The sequence below is a fragment of the Copadichromis virginalis genome, linkage group LG17 (genome assembly GCF_057382275.1).
Source record: "Copadichromis virginalis isolate Kocher_CV1m ecotype Utaka linkage group LG17, C_Virginalis_male_GT1.1, whole genome shotgun sequence".
Lineage (NCBI taxonomy): Eukaryota > Metazoa > Chordata > Actinopteri > Cichliformes > Cichlidae > Copadichromis > Copadichromis virginalis.
Genome location: NC_140634.1, coordinates 19,411,525 through 19,432,536, shown reverse-complemented (window position 1 = coordinate 19,432,536; position 21,012 = coordinate 19,411,525). Strand labels below are relative to the sequence as shown.

At 42.7% G+C, this 21,012-nt stretch overlaps 1 protein-coding gene across 1 annotated transcript in view; it reads left to right on the top strand.

Moving 5' to 3' along the window:
- The window catches only part of LOC146689318 (thyrotropin-releasing hormone-degrading ectoenzyme-like), a 277,193-nt gene that overhangs the window by 161,334 nt on the left and 94,847 nt on the right, over positions 1 to 21,012 (top strand). The window contains exon 5 of the mRNA XM_085437338.1: positions 2,101 to 2,255. Coding sequence (XP_085293464.1) covers positions 2,101 to 2,255 — 155 coding nt within the window. The remainder of the gene's footprint in view (positions 1 to 2,100; positions 2,256 to 21,012) is intronic.

Here is a 21,012-nt window from a genome sequence, read left to right as displayed (position 1 = left end):
TTAAAGTAAATATATAACTTGTCATGAACAGTGTTAGGTTCGTTTGACAGAGAAAACAAAGTAGAGCAAAAGGCTGTAACACAGAACAGACAGATGATGCATCTGTGTCACATGTCATGTTTAATCGACATCGCTTTCACAGCTCTGCAGTATGAATTCTTCATTTTGTTAGATGTTTGTTGCCTCCTCTAATCTCTCTTCTAATAACCTCCTCTTCTCCACTTAGAGTAGACAAAGTGAGGAATTTGTCTGCATTTACCTCCTTTTTCTTGTTTCTTTCTTCCCACGATTATGATTGTGCTCTTAAACCTTATTAGTTTCACTTGTCTTCAGTTTAATTCTTTCTGTGTTTTTACATTCCTGCTTCTCTGTTTTAGCCAGATTGTTGCTTTTTGTTTGGACTGTTTCATATTGGAAATATTATCCCCGCCTTTTCTTCCACAGTACATGCCATTACAGTGGCTCTATTATACTTTTCCTTATTTTATCTAAAATACGGAAACACTGCAAAGACACACCAGACAGTTTTCACAAAACTGTGGGAAGTGAAAAATCATCATCAAAGGAGAGACTGCTTGCCATCAAAGTAAAAGTTGCATCCTACATTGAAATCAGCACGTTTCCAAACACGCAAATTGTACTTTGAAGGTGAATGTGTCCATTTTCCATTCTGGTGGTTGTCTCAGAGTTTAGAAAAAAACTGGACATCTTTAGATTTGTGAAGATGTTTTGGGTCCCGTTCAAGAAGCTTCCTCGGTTCTACAGACAAGAAGTTGAAAGTATTTAACCCCTAGTGGGGGTTAACCCCTTTGGAGGTGGTTTTGAAGGTTGTTGGCTCACTATTGATCATATGGTAATATAATCAATAGTGGCCCACAGTATGAAAAAAGCTATGGGTCATTACTATCACTGTGGGTTAAGAGTGAAACCAATATGAAATCTTGCCCTATACCCACATGTGACCTAACCTGAGGTGACGTGTGACTCGGGGGAAGGGAAGGCATCTAGAGTCTGCATTGTGGCTGATAGTTTGTTCCATAAGACACCACTTCTGTTTAATGATGTTCTTCAAAATGGACAACTAACTAACTCACCAGTTTATGGAGAAATATAGATATTTCACTAGCAACCAGTGGTCGCCAGGGAGTCATCCTAACCTTAACTGAGTATCTAGGCCTCTGAGACTGAAGCCTAAAATGTTAAAAGATCAACTTTTGTATTGTGACTTTAAGGTAGAAAAGTTGCCTTAAAAAATTCAAGACCGGTCTCTATGAGTTTCAAGCCACAAGGGTTAAAATGAGTACCCACTATCAATGCCAAAGAGGCAGCACGTTTGATGACACCCAGGTATTTGATTTTCTCAGGGTTCAGGAATGGCGGGTAAAGAATTGGATATGAATTGGTTTGGAGAGGCTTCAAAATGGAAGCAAGTCTTAGTTACAGTAGTGCCTTTTTTTTCCTTGTGTGTCTCAAAGAAATACTGTTTAATTCATGAAGAGAATATTTTTGGTAAATTTCATGTAATTTTTTGCTCATTTCTGCTCCTCTTTATGACTGAGGTATTATTTTGTCCTTAACTTTTCCTTCTCAGAGGAAATAATAATGTCTCCTGTTGTCTGCAAGTGATCCTCTGACGAAGGTCGCTGCAGCTGAAATGCCAGAAGTTTGTGATTTTAAATTTAAATTAAGACCTGAACCGGTCACTCATTCACTGGAGAGAAATGCCTTTTCTGAAAAACAACCCAAGTTTCCCCACCCAAAGGACATTTCTCTACATTTACTCGTTTTTGTTACATCTCAGCTGATCTCTCTCTCGGACTGCTTCTCTCTCATACAGATATATGTAGAGTTATATCTTGAAAAATCCATATATCTATGTTGTGTGGATGAAAGGCTCCTTTGGCACATAGTTAAAATGACTCATGAGTTTAATTTTAACCCGAAATGGGAACCGCACCGATGCCAGCAGTCATTCTGTCACAGCGATCGCCTCCTGTTATTTAAGTGGTGGAATCTCGCTGAGAGTTTATTAATGCAGGAAAACATTCAGCATGTGTTGAAAAGCCGTAATGTGTTGTTGTTGTCATGATTGGTTTACAGACTTGTTGGCTGTGCCCAAACACCCCTACGCCGCCATGGAGAACTGGGGCCTGAGCGTCTTCGTGGAGCAGAAGATCCTGTTGGACGCAGACGTGTCGTCCTCATCCTATCAGATGGAACTCACCATGGTGGTAGTCCACGAGATTTGTCACCAGGTAGGCAACGTACCTGATGGCTCAGACATTATACTACCATTCATACTGCGAAGGATTGTGAATATACTATAGAATATATACTATAATGTCATTTAAGAAAGGTATTATTCAGACTGTAAAATTTCATATGATTGGAGATCATTGATTGTAACTGATTTCTTAACACAGTGTTCATAAATACTTACTAACTAGGATTATGAGTATTGGTTACACAATATAATATTTTGCACAAAATAATCTTTTCAGAAATGTTTACTCTGTCTAGACACATTTTTGTACAAATGGTGCAGAAACAATACATCTGTAAGCCCCACATTTTCCTACTCTTTAGACTACATAATCTATGATAACTGCATAATTTCACCTGCTCATTGTCCTAAAGATCCATCCATCCATCCATCTTCATCCGCTTTGTCCGGGGCCGGGTCGCGGGGGCAGCAGCCTAAGCTAAAGATGTTTCCTAAAAATGTTTGATGTCCTCACCACCTGTTTAATAGCTACTCCTTGAAAAAAAAGATTATTTTCATAAATTTAAACCTTTTTATCTCACTGAAGTGAATTTAGATCAACTAGAAATGATGGATGAGAGCAGATTATTTGGATGCAGAGTATAAGAGAGAGAATATATAAATCCTTTTTAAAATGTATGTATTATTGAGTCTGACAGGAGGCATTTGCTAAAGAGATTGTGATAGCTGGGATCATGTAATTCTGGTTTTAGAAGAATAAGGTTCCCCTGACTATATTAGTCATAAAACTTTACTAAAGTTGAATGAATGCAATAAAAAATCATTTGTATATTTGCAATTGAAATATGGAGGGTTTCACGCTGGCTGACAGAGCCAAGTTAAGGACATGCCCACTCGAATTAAAGATGTTTCATACTCAATATGTGGGCTTCACACTTTTCGCCGAAGATGTAATTAATGCAACCTCATGTGAAAATGGAGCACAAGCACACAAAATGATGGGTTTGATGAAAAAAACAAAACAAAAAATCCCCCAAAACCAAAAAGAAAACAGCAGGTGGTGACAATTTTGTTATAAACTGAGTTCATTCATTCCTTGAACTGTTGGCAGACACAGAACAGAATTTTCTTTCATTTAAATGCATCCACTGTGAGCTTAGTCACATGTCTGTTCATTCTGCTATAATGTGGTATTTTGTCACATAAGCCATAGATTCAGGCTGACAGAAGCTGACTATGCTGGATTGCTTGTCTTAGTGAAATAAAATTGAACCACTAGACTCAAACTGGTGGCTCGGGTTAACCTGTTAGCACAGAATTATGTAAATCTGATGTGCAAAAGACACTCACAGCTGTTGGAAGTTAAAATAAGTGCAGACTGGTCAGTAATTGGTAGCTTACTTCTGGAAAAACAACATTAAATGTCACCACACCTGTTGAGGACCAGGTGTGTCTGATATGGAAGAAAGGACACAAATAACACTGAAATACTAATAAAACAAATGATTTGAGTATATCTAAGAATTGTCATCACCTGCTGTTCATTTATTATGGTATGAATTATATGTATTGTGCAAATAATTCTTAAAACGTCATTCTTCATTAGACTCGGTTTGTCTTGTTTTGTTGCTTATGAGGATTGCAACCATATATCTCAATTAAGTACACAAAACACTGTAGGTGGACTGATGGTGAAGAGATGAGAAGAAAATATGATTTTTTTTTCTCTTCCCATCTGTTGAGGGAGCTTGTCAATATTCTTACATGAAAAGCCTCATGCAGGGAACAATAACAGATAAGCCATTAAGTCAGAATGGCATGACATGACATCAGCATGAAACAAAGAGTTGGGGTGAAGGTGGGTTGCAAAGTGGCTTACAGATAATTCGACTCAGGAATTATATAGAGATCTTGCTTAAACTGGCTGTTTTCCTTGTTTTCCAGCCCTGAGCATGACGCTACCACCACCATGCTTGCCAGTTGGTGTTCATAGGTTTAAAAGCCTCACCTTTACTCCTCCAAACACAACTTGAAACTGTAGCCATTTGGCTTGTCTAAGTAGGCATTCTAGTTGAGCCTGAAAGGGTGAACTTTGAAGCAGGGGCTTCTTTCTTGGTCAGCAAGAAATGTTTGGATTATGCTTTAATTTTAAAAAATGTATCTAATTTGGTCATCAAAACTAATATCTTGTTTGCATTTTGTAAAATTTCTTTATTAATAAATGAAAGTGTATTTAGTAAATTAGATTTTTGTGAATTTTGGACATTTTATGTCTTGTAGTCTGAAAAGAAGAACTAAAAGCTCTAAAAACAATGTCAATCAATTTACTGAAAATGTGTTTAACATATAAATGCAATATTTACCATTTTTCGTTCGACTTCATGAACATCCAGGTGCATGTTAAAAATGTCTTGTGACTTTCAAAGAACTCTGCATTCTTTGCAAAAGAAAACAGGCTGTTTGTGGGTATCAGACTTGTCATAGTTTATGTGTCTGTGTATTTCTGAAAGCTGCTCAGGATTTAGCTCAGAGGTCTTGTACATTTCTCACCACTCATGCAGGCAGGGCGGCACACCAGCATGAGGGTTTAAATAATGTTCATAAGATACAAATGTTCCTTCAGAGAAAGTGACCCACCTACAGAGGCTAAATTTGTTGATATGTTATCGTGCTGAGACTGAAACAAACCCCTGTGGCTCAGCCCGAACCCATGAGCTGCTGCGATATCACTAGTGGTCTTTTATATTCAACTGCATCAGTCTGACATGAAAAAGGGAAATAAAATTAATAGTGAACATTGACATGAAACACAAGTTAAAAATTAAAAAATAAATTTTCCTCTAACAAATGCAAATGGTCTGGTTATGAACACACCAAATGTGACAGAAGTCAAAATGACTTCAACGGCTACACCAATGAGCTCTGTGTTTGTGTGTGCGTGTTACAAATTTCCCCGGGCAACAACAAAAGCAGAGAGGATGATCCTGTTTTTACAGTATGACATCAAATACGTGACGAGCAGACAAACACGATGAAGCAGAAGGAAATTTAAAGGTTTTAGTCAGAAAAGAGAAAGAGGGAGGGAGTGTGACCAGGCGAACAAGCTTAAACAGCGAAGACAGACGTAGTATGAGACGGAGAGAGAGAGAAAAAAAGTAGAGCGTAGGAGACGGAGAAACAAAGAGGCGCAGAAACAAAGTGATGGAGAGAAAGAATGGAAACGACATCCGTTAAAGAAGAATAAAGGATACGAAAAGATGAACAAAGACAGAAAGAGAACAGAGCTCTGTAAAAAATACCCAAAACATTCAGCCTTATTCTCATTTACCAGTGAGCTTTATACAGACCTACAACATTTGCTTTTTATACACTCAGCACCCAGGAAGTGTTCTTTTCAAAATCTCCAGTTTAAACTAGGAACATATTCAACATTTATATTAATCCGGGTAACCATATAAAGCTAGATGTAGACTTAAAGAATTAGCATTAGCAGACACTGATGAGATTTCACCTGTAAGATAATGACAGCAAAAACTAAAAATTACGCACAGTACAGTGTTGCAGAGTTTTATGTACATTGCAGAGGTGTTTCTTCAAAAGAGAAGAGTGAAAAAATATATGCAAGTGTTTTATGTTTTGTCTATCTATCCATCAATAATATGCTTATGTGATTCAGGGTGGCGGGGTGTGGGCGCCGGAGCTTATCCCAGCTGCTGAAGGGCAAAAGGTGGTGTGCACCAGGTCACCAGTCTATCACACTATGGGCAACTTTGTGTTACCGGTTTATAGCAGTGGTCATCTTGAGGCTGTTATGCATTGCAAAGATCCTCCAACATTACTGAAAGAAAACCAACAATCAAACATTGTTATTCAGTCATAAGAATCAGAATTATGGAATAGGGACAACTCATTATCAGTCAGAATTTTAGGCCAATTTAAGAGGCGTCAGCTATACTTTTTTTGTGTAGTATTCCAGCAAATGAAGTCACATGAACTTAACATAGTATATCCAATGAATGAGCTCTTCTCTACATTAAAGTAGTTCAACTTCAACAGATTGAGTTTATGAACCTGAAATGATAAAAGTATTAAAACTTAACTATGATTAGCCAGGGGTTGGCTTCATCAGGTGGGGACCTCCAGCCTCCAGGGTCTTGTTTATGAATGACTGAAGAAGGGACCATGAGATTGGAGCATCTTTTATGACAGAGCATAGGGTAAAGCGAAGTTGGTGACTTAGTCTACAATCTCCTTTACTACCCTCACCTATGGTCACAAGCTCTGTGTAGTGACCAAAACAATAAGATTCTAGATATACGTTTCCTTCAAAGGGTGGCTGGGCTCTCTGGGGTGAGGAGTTCAGTCATTTGGAAGAGTCTCCGAGTAAAGCCACCTCTTTCCAAAGGAGGCAGTTCAGGTGGTCTGGGCGTCTGACTAGGATACCTCACAGATGCCTCTGATTGTGGTGTTTTGGGCATGTCTTACCAGAAGGAGGCCCTAGGACAGACCCAGGATTCACTGACAAGATTATAACTCTCAGCTGGTTTGGGAATGACTCTGTGTTCCCCTGGATGAGGTGGAAGAGGCGGCTGGGGTGAGGGAAGCCTGGGATTCTCAGCTTCTCCTTCTGGTTTTGTGTGCAGCACCAGCTGTGGGACTTCAGTGTGTGTGTCTCCTAGGTCCCAGCACACTACAGAATAACAGAAGTTCATTAGTAAATGCAAAGATGGTGTGCCAATCACCTGGCACTGCTAGAAGTAAAAAAAAAAAAAATAGTCCCATGATTCTTTGTGTTTGTAATTTCAGAACTGTTCCTTACTTAAACATGCCACATGGAAATGATGAATTCAAACAAGGATGAACAGCTATAGTGTAAACAACTCAATATAAGTACACCAAAACAATGTAACACAGTTAAATGAAATAACATTGCTGTATTTACAGTGCGAGGCTGAGTATGAATTTCACTGAGGAGCAGAGAACAGCTTGTTATCTTCCAATGATCACAATAAAAAAAAATTGGAGGCTTCTAATCCTTGAAGTTCTCATTTTTAATTAAGATCTTCTTGATGCTGTTGAGCTTTATACATCTAAGAGAGCTGAGCTGTAACTGTCTGAAGTATCATTATATGCTGTAGTCTTAAGATTTAATGTAAAGTACGTGTTTATTCGTTTTTGTGAACATGACCTGAAGTAATCCATGAACTATATCTACCTCCAGTACACTGGATGAATAATATTTCATGGGTAATTAAATGCCTGAAATTGATGTCCTCTTTATTGGAGTGGCAGCAGAAGTATTAGAATATCTCAAAACCATAAAATTTGGATGAAGTGTGTCCAAACTGAACTGTTCATGTAATATGGGGTGATTTTGATGATGAAAATAAAAGGCTCTGCTATAAATATTGTGGTGCCTCTGCCTGATGGAGAAACGGCTTGCTTCTATTTAATTTCCTTCAGGATATGGCCTCATACCGACATTTCTCTGTGCTCAGTCTTGATGAACGCTGCCTTCAGGCTGCTGCTGGTGTGAAGCAAAGAAACAGAATGAATAACAATGTTAAGCCATAATATGTGATGTGTACAGTATATTAAGTCATAAATATTATTGGACATGTCATAAAAAATGTAGTACTGATGTTTTTTTTTTTCTTTTGTTTTGGTATTTTTTCACTTTTTTGTCTTTTTTGTGCATCTTTCTTCATCTGGTTTGTTAGTTTAGAGGAGCAAGTGAGAAGAAAGGAAAGTGATAAAGTAGTGTTTTGTCTGCAGCTTTGCACTCCATTTCATCCTGAAGCCATTTATCTCTCTCAAACGCATGCAAATATACAGAGAGGCTTACAAAAGAAGACAGAAAGTTGTCTGAAGCTTTCAATAATCAGCTGGTTGAGTCAGAAAGAGTTTAATTGGAAAATAGACTTTTAGTGGAAGGTTTAGCTGTTATTGACCTGTTATGTGCAAAGAATAAACGTCTAATTCTAATCATAGTGCATACTTTGCCTTTTTAAAAGAAAATAATTATCTTTCCAGACTGTACCGGAGTATGAGAAGGTACATATCATTACAAAGAGTGAAGTATTTCTGGAATTATGCTGGAAATAAACACTTTGTCCTTTTTGTTCCCCACCTAAAGCTCACAATAAAACACCACCATGAAACTTTAGCATGCCTGTCCATGAACTCTGTCTACACAGTCAGGAAGTGACTGCCCAAACTTGGACAAGACAGGAGCATATAAGGCCCCTCAAATTTATTTTTTAATCTATATTATTAAATCATCATGTTGCCTAGCAATCACCTGCCAACGGGTGGACCGATAGATTCCAGGGAAAGTGAATGTGTGTGATGTGTAGTGCGTGACAGTGACGCTACATGTATGTGTACAGCTTTCGTCCTGTTAAAAGGAAGTTTTTCCTTTCCACTGTTGACAAGTGCTTGCTCATAGGGGGTCATCTGATTGTTTCATCTGTATTATTGTAGGATCTTTATCTTATCTTTATCTTTGGAGTAGGTGTAGAGAGGGTCATCTACTAATCAGAAGGTTCAATTCCTGACTGCTCCATCAAAATGGCAAATATCTTTACGCAAGATACTAGCCCCTAGTTGCTCTTCAATGTTTCCATGTATGAATGTGTGTGAATGTTAAATAGAAAGCGCTTCGACATGGCTGTATGAATGGATGTGAATGGGTGAATGAGCTATGTTGTATAAACATGTCATGCTCGCTTGACTCAGTCACACCTAGGTCAGCAGAACTTTACACACCAGGCTGCTATACTAGCTAAGTTAACCCCAAGTGGGGGACCAAGTGTATGGCCACTGTATTTTTCTCAGCATGAACAAAGTTTTAAAGATGGTGTTATTTAAAAAGTCAGGTGATCACCAAAGTTATTGTCCATATCTTCATAAAAAGTTTAATTTCAATCTATCCAGGTGCGTTCAAGGCATTTCAATCAAAACTACTTAATCCCACACAGAGTTTTAGAAGCAGTCAGTAATCAAAGTCAGGTTGATGTATTCACTGGAAAACATGATTGTTGGTACTGTTGTGGCTGAGCTACTTTCTAATATTGCAGGTCTTTATCTTACAGTACAAAGTGTTTTGAGATAACTGTTGTGAACTGTTCCCATATAAATAAAAATTATGTTGCATGAAATGCAGGAAAATGATGAAGGTAACTGATATGCTGACCTAGTGTTGCATTATAGTCGCCACAGTGACAGGAAAGGTGAAAAGCTTTGAGGAATTTTAAAGCTTTTTTGTAACTTTCAGATATAACTCCAATCAGATGTTGGGGACAGATAGTCTAGTCTATTATTTGTAGCTTATGCCACACAATCCTTATAATTTCTTATAACTTTGCCTATAGAACAGTCTCTCTGTGAGTGCCAGCAGTACATTTTGTCATACGTCCACCGCCTGTTCTGTTTTGTTTTGGAAGTGAAGCAAAAAAATATTTGAATCATCTTTCAAACCTCTATTAAATAGGGTCTGCATCTATTTTTTTTAAATATGTTACATAAGAGAAACAGTGTAAGCTCTCAATCTGAACAGGGCCTAAGTCATTGCCCTCACATGTATAGGAGTACAAGTTTGTGTGTCTGCGGGAGTGTGTGTTTGAGGATGTATTGTACCCATCTGTCAGATTAGCCTCCTCTGCTGCTGTCATGTTTTTATGTCGACCTCTATCAGCCACAATAGAAGGATTTGAGGACTTAAAGAGGGAAATTTAATAAAATATGCATCATATTTTAGTCGAAATCTGATAAATGTGTTTAATTTCAGATTTGTGTGGGTTTTTGTTTTTGTTACATCTACACTCAGCTGACTTTCTTGTCAAACTGCTCTGTGGCTCTGTAGCGCTGTACTGCATGGTTTCTCTGCACATTCGTGATCATTTTTTACATGGAACAGATGATGAAAATTGTGTTGGTGGTCTTGATGTCTTGTTAGATATGTGCTGTTGCTGCTGACATGTTCAGAGTGCGCATGCTGCATGCTGCTGTTGTTCTCAGGTGAACAGATGGACCACATGTGGTTGTTTTCCCCTTTCAGCTGAGGGGATGACAGATGGAATCAAACAGAAAATAATTCCAGACACTGAGAAGAATACAGCTCATCTTTAACGGTGCAGAGGTAGTAGTCTAAACTGAGATGTCCAGAACAAAAGCATATTTAAAGTGTCAAAGGCCTCCCCAGACAACATGGCAATTTCTATGGTTACATGCTCTCTCCTAGTCTACTGTCTGGGGAAACTCCTACAAAACCTTTAAGTATCCTCCACAGAGTTAAAAGCTGCACATACTTTGCTGTCTTTTGATTTTTTTTAAAGAATATTTAAAGTGTCAAAGTCTTTCAACGAGTGATTTTGAGAAAAGAAAAAGAAAAAATGGGATTTCTAGAATATTTTTCCCTATATGAAGCAACTAGTGTATGGTTTGCCAAGCCATAACAATGCTGTTTTAATCCATTTCCATGGATTTTCACATAACAATAATCTTAATATATTAAATCTAGATGTATTTTGAGTCTTCATTAGCACCCTGTGGGGAGTCTTCCTCTTGTCCAATCATTCAGATAATCCTGGTATTGAGCACAACATAAGACTCAAGGGTTTAAATACACAGATTATTTGAGGCAATATTGTCTTTTTGTACATAGTCTACAATGTAAACGATCTATTGTACCAATTGCTGAGTTAATGAGTATCAATAATGTGTACTGGTTATTGTAGAACACAATCCGGACCCAGACCCGTGACAGTACCCCCCCTCAAAGGGCTGGCTCCCGACAGCCCCAAACAAAAAGCACAAGCACCAAGCCAGGGCGGGCAGAGGGGGCCCAGGAAGGAGGGCCCGAAACACAGAGTCCGAGCACGAGAGTCCAGAACCAAAACACGACTGTTCACTAGTCCATAACACAGTCAGGGGGCCGACCATACACACAGCAACGGCGGTGACGGGCAAACAGTTCTGGGGACCGACCGTGCACATGGCAACGGCGGCGACGGGCAAACAGTTCAGGAGGCCGACCGTGCACACGGCAACGGCGGCGACGGGCAAACAGTTCAGGAGGCCGACCCCTTGGAAGGTAGTGGCGACGAACTCCTTCCGGAGGCCGTCCCCGAAGGCCATGATGCCATCTTAGAGGCCCGGAAAACGGCCGGCAGAGGCGAGGCGCAACGGGTCAAGCTGGCACCGATGGCGGCGTGGCAACCACAGGACCAGACGAGGAAGGACCAGACGAGGCAGGACCAGACGAGGCAGGACCAGACGAGGGCGGAGCTGAGGCTGGACCAGACGAGGGCGGAGCTGAGGCTGGACCGGACGAGGGCGGAGCTGAAGCTGGACCAGACGTGGATGAAGACACGGAGGCTGGCCCAGACGAAGGCGGAGCGGAAGCTGGACCAGACGAAGGCGGAGCGGAAGCTAGACCAGACGAAGGCGGAGCGGAAGCTGGACAAGGCGCAGATGAAGACACGGAGGCTGGACCAGGCGAAGATGATGAAGACACGGAGGCTGGACCAGGCGAAGATGATGATGACGGCAGCGGGACGGCTGCGGAACCTGACGGCAGCGGGACGGCTGCAGAACCTGACGGCGGTGATGCTGCAGGAGGTGATGTGGAGATGTGCTGGCTGGGTCCTCCAGGACCACCAGCAGATGTGAGGATGTGCTGGCTGGGTCCTCCAGGACCCTCAGCTAACGAGGCGTGGTGCTGGGTGGGCTCCTCGGACCCTCCAGCAGACGTGGCATGAGGCTGGACGGGCTCCTCGGGCCCTCCAGCAGACGTGGCATGAGGCTGGACGGGCTCCTCGGGCCCTCCAGCAGACGTGGCATGAGGCTGGACGGGCTCCTCGGGCCCTCCAGCAGACGTGGCTTGAGGCTGGACGGGCTCCTCGGGCCCTCCAGCAGACGTGGCTTGAGGCTGGACGGGCTCCACGGGCCCTCCAGCAGACGTGGCTTGAGGCTGGACGGGCTCCTCGGGCCCTCCAGCAGACGTGGCTTGAGGCTGGACGGGCTCCACGGGCCTTCCAGCAGCCGACACTTGAGGCTGGCTGGGTTCTCCTAAACCCCCAGCAGACGACACTTGAGGCTGGCCGGGCTCCTCGGGCCCTCCAGCCGACGAGGCAGGACGCTGGCTGGGTTCACCTGAACCCCCAGCTAACATGACTTGAGACTGGACGGGCTCCTCAGGCCCTCCAGTGGAACCAGTCTCTGAAGCAGCAGGTACGGAGACCTCTGCCAGTGTGGACACTGGCTGGGACTGAGCAGCACCGTGGCTAGACTCAGGCAGCAACAGTGGGATACAGTCCTCAGAGGGCTGAAAGTGTTCCCCAATACACTCAGAAGAGGACTGAGGCGGACGGGTGAACTCACTTGAACTCTCAGGGGGTGCTGAGAGCCGAGACTGTTCTGGTGAGTTCTCCGGTGAGGCTGCTGGTGCTGGCGTCTTGACCTCTAGGGGTCCAGAGTTGGCTGGTGACTGACACCCAGCCTCTGGGGAGGCCCTAGAGGGAGCAACTGTCTCTGAGATGGCCAGCTTAAATGAACCAGCAAAAGTTTGTGTGGAGTGTGTTCCCTGCTTGTAATGAGGCTGTGAGGATAAAGGCTGGGTAAATGAGTGGACAGGCTGCTGAACTGGTGGCAACTGAACTACAGGTAGCGAAGTAGTAACAGGTGGTGGAGTGGCTGGCTGAACTGATAATAAGGCTGATGAATCTCTTGCCAACTGAGCTATTGACTGGGCTATGGACTGTAACATGGTGTCTACTGGGTCTGACTGTGACTGTAATGGAGGTGATGATTGACAACTGACTGAGTTAGCGACTGCTGGGCACCTAACCGAGCTACCGGCTGAGCAGCTGACTCAACGAACACAGCCCCGGTATAAACAGTCATATGAACTGGTGAAACAGACGGAGCGTCTTTTCCACTCACCACAGCCGGCAGTTCCGAAGTCCTAATCTCCGGCTGTGGGGCGACGCGCCGACGGCTCGATCGTCGCTTCCTCCCGGGCAAAACCTCCGGCGGGCCGGGCAAAACCTCCGGCGTCCGGCTGGGTTGGGAAGCGGTAGCGGCTGGTGGGTGTAGGTGAAGTTCGTGAAGGATGAAGTCTTGCACGAGTGGGTGTAGTGAGTCCAATAGCCAGGGATAATCCGTGAGCAGCTGTTGCAGTCTGGCTTCCAGAACGTGGAGGAATGCTTCTCCCTCATGCTCTAGCCACAGGTTGATTATTTTTGAAGCGGAGTTCGTGATGAGGTCCCGAAGCTCCGTGGGTGGGGTGAATGCCGCTGGATCCATATCTGGCTGGTCCGTACTGTCACGGCGAGTGAGGTGAGCCGTGTGGAGGAAATGAAGGAGGATCCAAATGCAGGCAGTCGTGAAGGTGTAAAGGTGGTTTATTGAACATGAAAGTAAATACAAACAGCAAATGGAGCTAGAACTAAACTATACTGGGATCAACTAAACTACAGAGCACAAACCTTAACGAGAACGACCAGAAGAGACTAACGGCGGACAGCAGGAAGAACAAACGGGTGAGACATGGTAGAAACGTAGATGAGGCAGGGTGGAATACACAGACGGACCAGCAACTACAATAATGGAGGACATGACTTAAATACACCCAGAGAAACACAGGGGAATTACACACAGGTGGTGGACACAGCTGGGAATGATCAACAAGACGAGACAGAGGTAAAACTGAACACACTCACATGAGACCCAGACCTTCACAATAAAACAGGAAATGAGAACACCACACCAAGACGCAGACCTGACACTGAGAGACAGACAGAATGACACATGGAACCTGAACTAAACTAAACGTGAGATACAACCGGGAACAAATCCTTAAACATGAAACTTAAATAATAAACATCATAATCATCATCATAAACACAACAAGAGAACAAGAAAACAATCCCTGATGCAAACTAAAACCAAAACATAATAACCTCAAACATGGAATAACAAAAACATGAAACTCCACATACTGGATCCAACGGACCCAGACCCGTGACACAATCAAAGTTGTTCAGGAACCAAATGGATAACATGCCCAAATGTTTGTGTTCAGGTGACATAAAGATTGATATATTGCTCCGCTGTTTCAGCAAAAATTGAAAGTACTAGTTGTTTCAATGCATGTCAAATTACAGATGAGCCCTCAAGAGGCCCAAGGAATCGTGACTCTTATCAGGAGGACAGGGAAAAGTTGCATGAAGTTGCATTACAGAGCCACAAATTTAATGTTCATCCAGTGTTTGCTAATAAAAGTCAGTGTCAGTGCCCTCTTAAAGAGAGGCGTTTTTCCGAAGTAAATATAGACAGAGCTTCACCAGTCTGCAAAAGAAAAAACCTGCAAACTTTGAAATAATTTTGACAAAAAAATGTTAGAAAATCTCATCATCTATAGTACACGATATCATCAAAGTACTCCAAGATTTTGGAGAAATCTCTGTGCGCAAGGAACAAAGTTGAAAATCAATATTTTCAAAATCAGGCATCATTCTTTCATAGAAATGATAACAACCTCAGACACCACAGTGTGAGAACACAAACGACTGCCGTCAACAAATGCAGATTACAGCTTGATCATGCAAAAAAGAAGCCATATGTGAGCATGATTCAGAAATAACGTCTTCTCTGGGATACAAAGTGGAAAACTGTTCTGAGGTTAGCTAAATTGAAATTTTCAATTCTTTTTGGAAAACATGGACATCAGGGCCAGATTAATAAAGCAGGATTTAGAGACCATACTAACATCATGTTTTTGAAATTAAAAATACTGAAGTTTATGGATCTTATAAAATATAAAACTGCAAAAATTATGTACAAGGCCAGATACAATATGTTACCAGGAAATATACAGAGGATGTTCTATGACAGAGAAGGAGACTATGAATTGAGGGGGAAATTGAATCTAAGGATTCTTAAAGCACGGTCAAAGGTTAAAACCTTTTGTGTCACTATTTATGGGGTAAAACTGTGGAATAGTTTTACTATAGATCTACAGCAATGCTCAGGAATTAGTAAGTTCATGAAAATACTTCGAAAACTGATTTTGGAAGAATATGATACCGATAAAGATGATCACCCATTGTATGTATAAAAATATCAAATTATATCCAAATTATATCAGTCACGGTAGCCAAGTTTATATAGGTTCTCCTCGTGTATCGTGTGGAGTATGTGATGATGGGAATTAGGTGAATTATGTGGGATCAATAAGATGTTGAGCAGGGGTAGGAATTAATAAGTATGTTCATACTTCTTCCTACTCCTTTTCAGACCAAACATTGTTACATTATGTCAGACGATTTTGTTTTATTTCATTATATATTTTTTGTTTATCTGAACACATACGTGTGTGTGTGTATATCTACATATATATTCGTATCTGTAAATGAAAATATATGTAGTGTGTATATATTGTTTTTTGTTTTATATGTCTGAAACAAATAAAGATACAATACAATACAATACAATACAATTTACACAACAATAAAGAGCCAGGAGATGTTATTCAGACACATGGATCACTACTTGCGGTTACACAAAAAGAGCAATTAGTGCTGAAATAATCAGTAATGAATGAGTGGTTACAGTGTTTGGATCAGAGTTAAACAGAAATGAGTCATGAAGAAAGCGCAGAGTATGAATGATTAACGGATATTATGAATCAATCATTAACTCATGACTCACTAGTATGCTAGCTCTACGATGTTCCCTTGAAGTAGGCTGTATTAGGAGTTATAAGGGACGTCCTCATGAATGATGCATCAACTTTATTTTCTGTTGAATTGCAATTTGCAGGTGTGTACGCAGTAGGAATGGCAGTAAACTGCACGCAGCAGATTGTAACCACCAAATGGTTAAAGTGATTCTCTCAAACAGCCAAACATATGCACATATGCAGGACTGTGTTTGCCAGAGGATGCTCTCAGTTTATTCCTATCAGCTGTCTGTTAATTAAAACAGACAAAGAAAAACACTGGGATGAGATTCAGGAAAACAGATTTACTGTCTCACTCACTCACTGGCTCCGTCTCTCACATAATTCAACCATATGCAGAAGAAAATAACACAATGTGTATTCTGGCGAGGTGACAGCAGAGTCAGTGTTAGATAACACACTCTAAGTGCATGTGTTAACTTCGTAACATCCACCAAGTTATTGGCAACTAGTCTAAAACTGGAATTACAGGTAAGGATCGGTTCTGTCATCCACAGCCCTTTTATTTAACCGCATTGTCGGTATGGAAAAAATAAATGACAACAGAAAAACAGTAAACCTGTCACACTTCATTTGAAGCGCAGCATCTTGTAGTTTCTGAAAACGTGCATATTTTACATAAACCCAACCATAATGCTTCTGCCAGTAAACTTGTCACACTAGATTCACTTTACAGATGAGGACAAAATGCTTCATAAAGATGGCGCTGGAGTGACGGCAGCCTTTCCAAGTAGCTCTGCAACACCGCACCTTTTTTGTTAACTTTAACTTTTTTAGACTAGGCTTTTCAAACTTTTTTTCACCTTCCTCTACTTATACCTCTTAGATATAGCGATACAAGATGGATAATGCACTTTTCAAAACTTCTGGAACCAGCTCCTTCATCTATTCGAGAGCGGAGCTGCTGGCACTAAGAACAAAGGGACAGACCGGCATGCGACACAACATCCCGGCCGAGCTAAAGAGGAGCTACAGAGGCTGCAAAGCTGGAGCGAGGAGAGCGGATCACCGGAGGCGATTCAAACCATCAATCCCGACAGTGATCATGGGCAACGTGAACTCGTTACAGAATAAGATTGACGAACTGTGCGCTCTGAACAACCACAGACTATACCGTGAGTGCAGCTTGTTTATCTTCACGGAGACGTGGCTAACCGAGCTAACGCCGCAGGCTAACGTAGACCTATGCGGTTTCACGTCCGTGAGAGCCGATAGGGACATGCAGGCCAGTGGAAAAAGCAGAGGTGGGGGACTCATTGTCTACGTTAACAACAGATACTGTAACCCTGTACACGTCTCCGGACCTGGAGCTGCTAGCTGTTAGCTTGCGGCCATATTATCTACCTCGGGAGTTCAGTCATGTGATCTGTGTGTGTGTTTACATCCCTCCGAGGGCCGACGCAACAGCTGCCTGTGAGAAAATACACACAGTCACAGCAAGACTTCAGACACAAAACCCCGAGGCTTTCATTATTATATCTGGAGACTTTAACCATGCCACACTGGATTCTACTCTGGCTGCTTTTCACCAGTTTGTGAATTGTCCCACAAGGAGCAACAGGACAATTGACCTACTGTATGCCAATGTGAGAGATGCATACAGAGCCACCCCCCTCCCCCCACTAGGGAAGTCAGACCACAACCTGGTTTACCTACAGCCACAATACACACCCCTCGTCCAAAGGCAGCCTGTCACAACGCGCTCCATCCGGAGATGGACCCCAGAAAAGGAGGATGCTCTGAGAGACTGCTATGACACCACAGACTGGGATGTGCTCCTGAGCCCACATGGTGAGGACATAGAGGGGGCGACACACTGTCTTACAGACTACCTCAACTTTTGTGTGGACACAGTCGCCCCTGCTAAGACGGTACGGTGTTATCCTAATAACAAACCGTGGGTAACACAGGAAGTCAAAGCTGTCCTCAACATGAAGAAGAAGGCTTTCAGGAGCAAAGTGAAGGAGGAGATGAAAGCAGCACAGCGGGAGGTGAAACGCTGCCTGAGGGAAGCAAAGGACACCTACAGGAGGAAGGTGGAGCAGAAGTTGGAGAGGAACAATATGAGGGAGGTCTGGAATGGTGTGAAAACCATCACAGGCCACAACACCAAGAAAAGCACAGTGGGGGGGACTGTGGAGAAGGCAAACGAACTCAACAACTTCTTCAACAGGTTTGACCAGCCCACAACCCCCCCACCCTCACCCTCACCTTCACTACAGAGTCCTCTCCCCACTCTCCTGCCTCCCTCGCTTCCCCCCCTTCCTGACACCATGACACCCCCCTCCTCCAATCCCTCTCTCAGCAGCAAGACATCTCCCCCCCTCCCCTCCTCCCAAACATCTCCCAGTGTCACAGTGGATCAGGTCAGGAGGCAATGAGGAAGCTTCGCCCCAGAAAGGCAGCAGGCCCAGACAAGGTGTGTCCTAGGATGCTTAAGGCGTGTGCTGCTAAACTTGGGGAGCCGCTACAACGAGTCTTCAACCTCAGTCTGCGACTGGGGAGAGTGCCCGCCCTATGGAAGACATCCTGCATCGTCCCGGTCCCTAAAAGGAACCGGCCCAATGAGCTGAATGACTTCCGACCGGTGGCACTGACGTCACATCTTATGAAGACTCTAGAGCGGCTCTTCCTCAACTTCCTCCGACCACAGGTACAACATGCCCAGGACCCACTACAGTTTGCATACAAGGCGGGTGTCGGAGTGGAGGATGCCATCCTGTACCTCCTACACAGAGCCCACTCACACCTGGATGGGGGAAAAGGCACGGTCAGGATACTGTTTCTTGACTTTTCCAGTGCCTTTAATACCATCCGGCCCTGTATGCTTCAGGAAAAACTGAACAGGATGGAGGTGGACCCCTGCCTGGTGGCTTGGATCTCCGACTACCTCACCGACAGACCACAGTACGTCAGGCTGAAGGACATCACGTCTGACACTGTGGTCAGCAGCACAGGAGCACCACAGGGAACTGTGCTGTCCCCTCTTCTCTTCACCCTGTACACCTCTGACTTCTGCTACAACTCTGAATTATGCCATATTCAGAAGTTTGCAGATGACACGGCCATCATGGGGTGTATCTGGGATGATCAGGAAGAGGAGTACAGAAGTCTGGTGAGGAACTTTGTCGCATGGAGTCACACAAACCACCTGCAACTCAACACCTCAAAGACTAAGGAACTGGTTGTGGACTTCGGGAGGTCCAGAGAAGGTCCACTGCCGGTTCAGATAGAGGGGGAGGAGGTGGTCAACAAGTACAAGTACCTCGGGCTGTGGGTGGACAATAAACTGGACTGGTCATGCAACACAGAGCACCTGTATAAAAAAGCCCAAAGCCGACTGTACTTCCTCAGGAGGCTGAGGTCTTTTAACATCTGCAGGAAGCTCCTGAGGATGTTTTACCAGTCGGTGGTTGCTGGAGTACTTTTCTATGCTGTGGTGTGCTGGGGGAGCAGCACAGCAAAGAAGGACTCATCCAGGCTGGAGAAACTGATCAGGAAGGCTAGCTCTGTGGTCGGCATGAAGCTGGACACTCTGGTGACAGTGGCAGAGAAAAGGACACTAAAGAAACTGCTGGACATTATGAACAATGCTGGGCATCCTCTGCACACGGCCATAAACAATCAGAAGAGTCTGTTCAGTGACAGGTTGCTTCTCCCCAAGACAAGAACTAACAGACTTAAAAACTCCTTTGTCCCACACGCCATCAAACTGTTTAACTCCTCTCTGGAGGGGAGAGGGAGGGGAAACAGGAGGACAAAGGAGGGGGGAACAACTAAGCTGTAGTGCCTCTTCACCTCACTGTACAATACCTTGTGCAATACTTTTTGTAAATAGTCAACAGTGCAATAGACTCAATACTTGAAATGTGCAATTCACTTGTATTTTTATTTTTTATTCCTATTTATTCTATTTATCCCCTTTGTATATTTTATTTATATTTGTCTCTGTATTTATATATATGTGTGTGTGTGTGTGTGTATATATATATATATATAACAATTCTGTAACTGTAACTTCGGTCGTTGCTGTGCTTTTTGGAAGTCGAATTTCCCAGAGGAACCCACCCGAGGGATTAATAAAGTTCTATCTTATCTTATCTTATCTTATCTTATCTTATCTTATCTTAAATTACCAAAATTATTTTAAAGTTTTATCAAAACTTCTCCAAGTACTGCAGACCAACAAAGACTCAACTTCTGTAGAAGAGGCACCTTAAAGCCAGCCTGAAGTATGCTAGGGAAAACCTGGAGAAAAATTATGAATATTGAAAGTGCGCCCCTTGGTCAGAAGAGGGGAAAGCTTATGTGCTTATGTTTGTTTAAAGAAAGGAGGGGCGTACAACCCAAAGAACACCATCCCCACAGTGAAACATGGTGGTGGGAGTTTTAGGATGTGGGGATTCTTCAGTGTGTCTGGAAGGTGGAAAGAATCACAAAGAAAAAAGGATATGTTAAGATTTTGAAAGAAATCTGAAGCAGTCAGCTGCAAAACTGGATCAGGGTCATCACTTTGTCTTCCATGTGACAACAACCCGAAACATACGTCCCTCGTGATAAGCAACAATCTCCAGAAAACCAAAGTTAAAGTTACTGATTGTCCTGCACAAAGCTCTGACATGAATCCCATTGAAAATCTGTGACGTGTACTGAAGACCAAGGTCTATGCCAAAATACCACCAAATTGCCAAAGAAGAATGGGCTAGGATTACTTGGCAGATGTTGAAATGACTGTAAGTTATTATCTTGCAACAAGGACACACAATTGACCCCTAGCATCAGGGGAGCTAGTAATTTTAACAGTTATTAGTTTTGTTTTTTGTGAGATAATTTTGTTTTGTGTTAGCATCCAAAATAAAACTAGGATGTTTGGAAAAGCTGTGCTAAAAATGTATTGCTCTATTTAACAGAACTTGGGAAATACTTTTAACAGATGAAATTTTCATAGAGGCGGTTAAATAATTCTGTCCTCACCTGTTCGTATTTCTTAACTTTAAACATGTTGTTTCCACCTAAGAAGTCGATGACTGACAGCCCAGCTCGA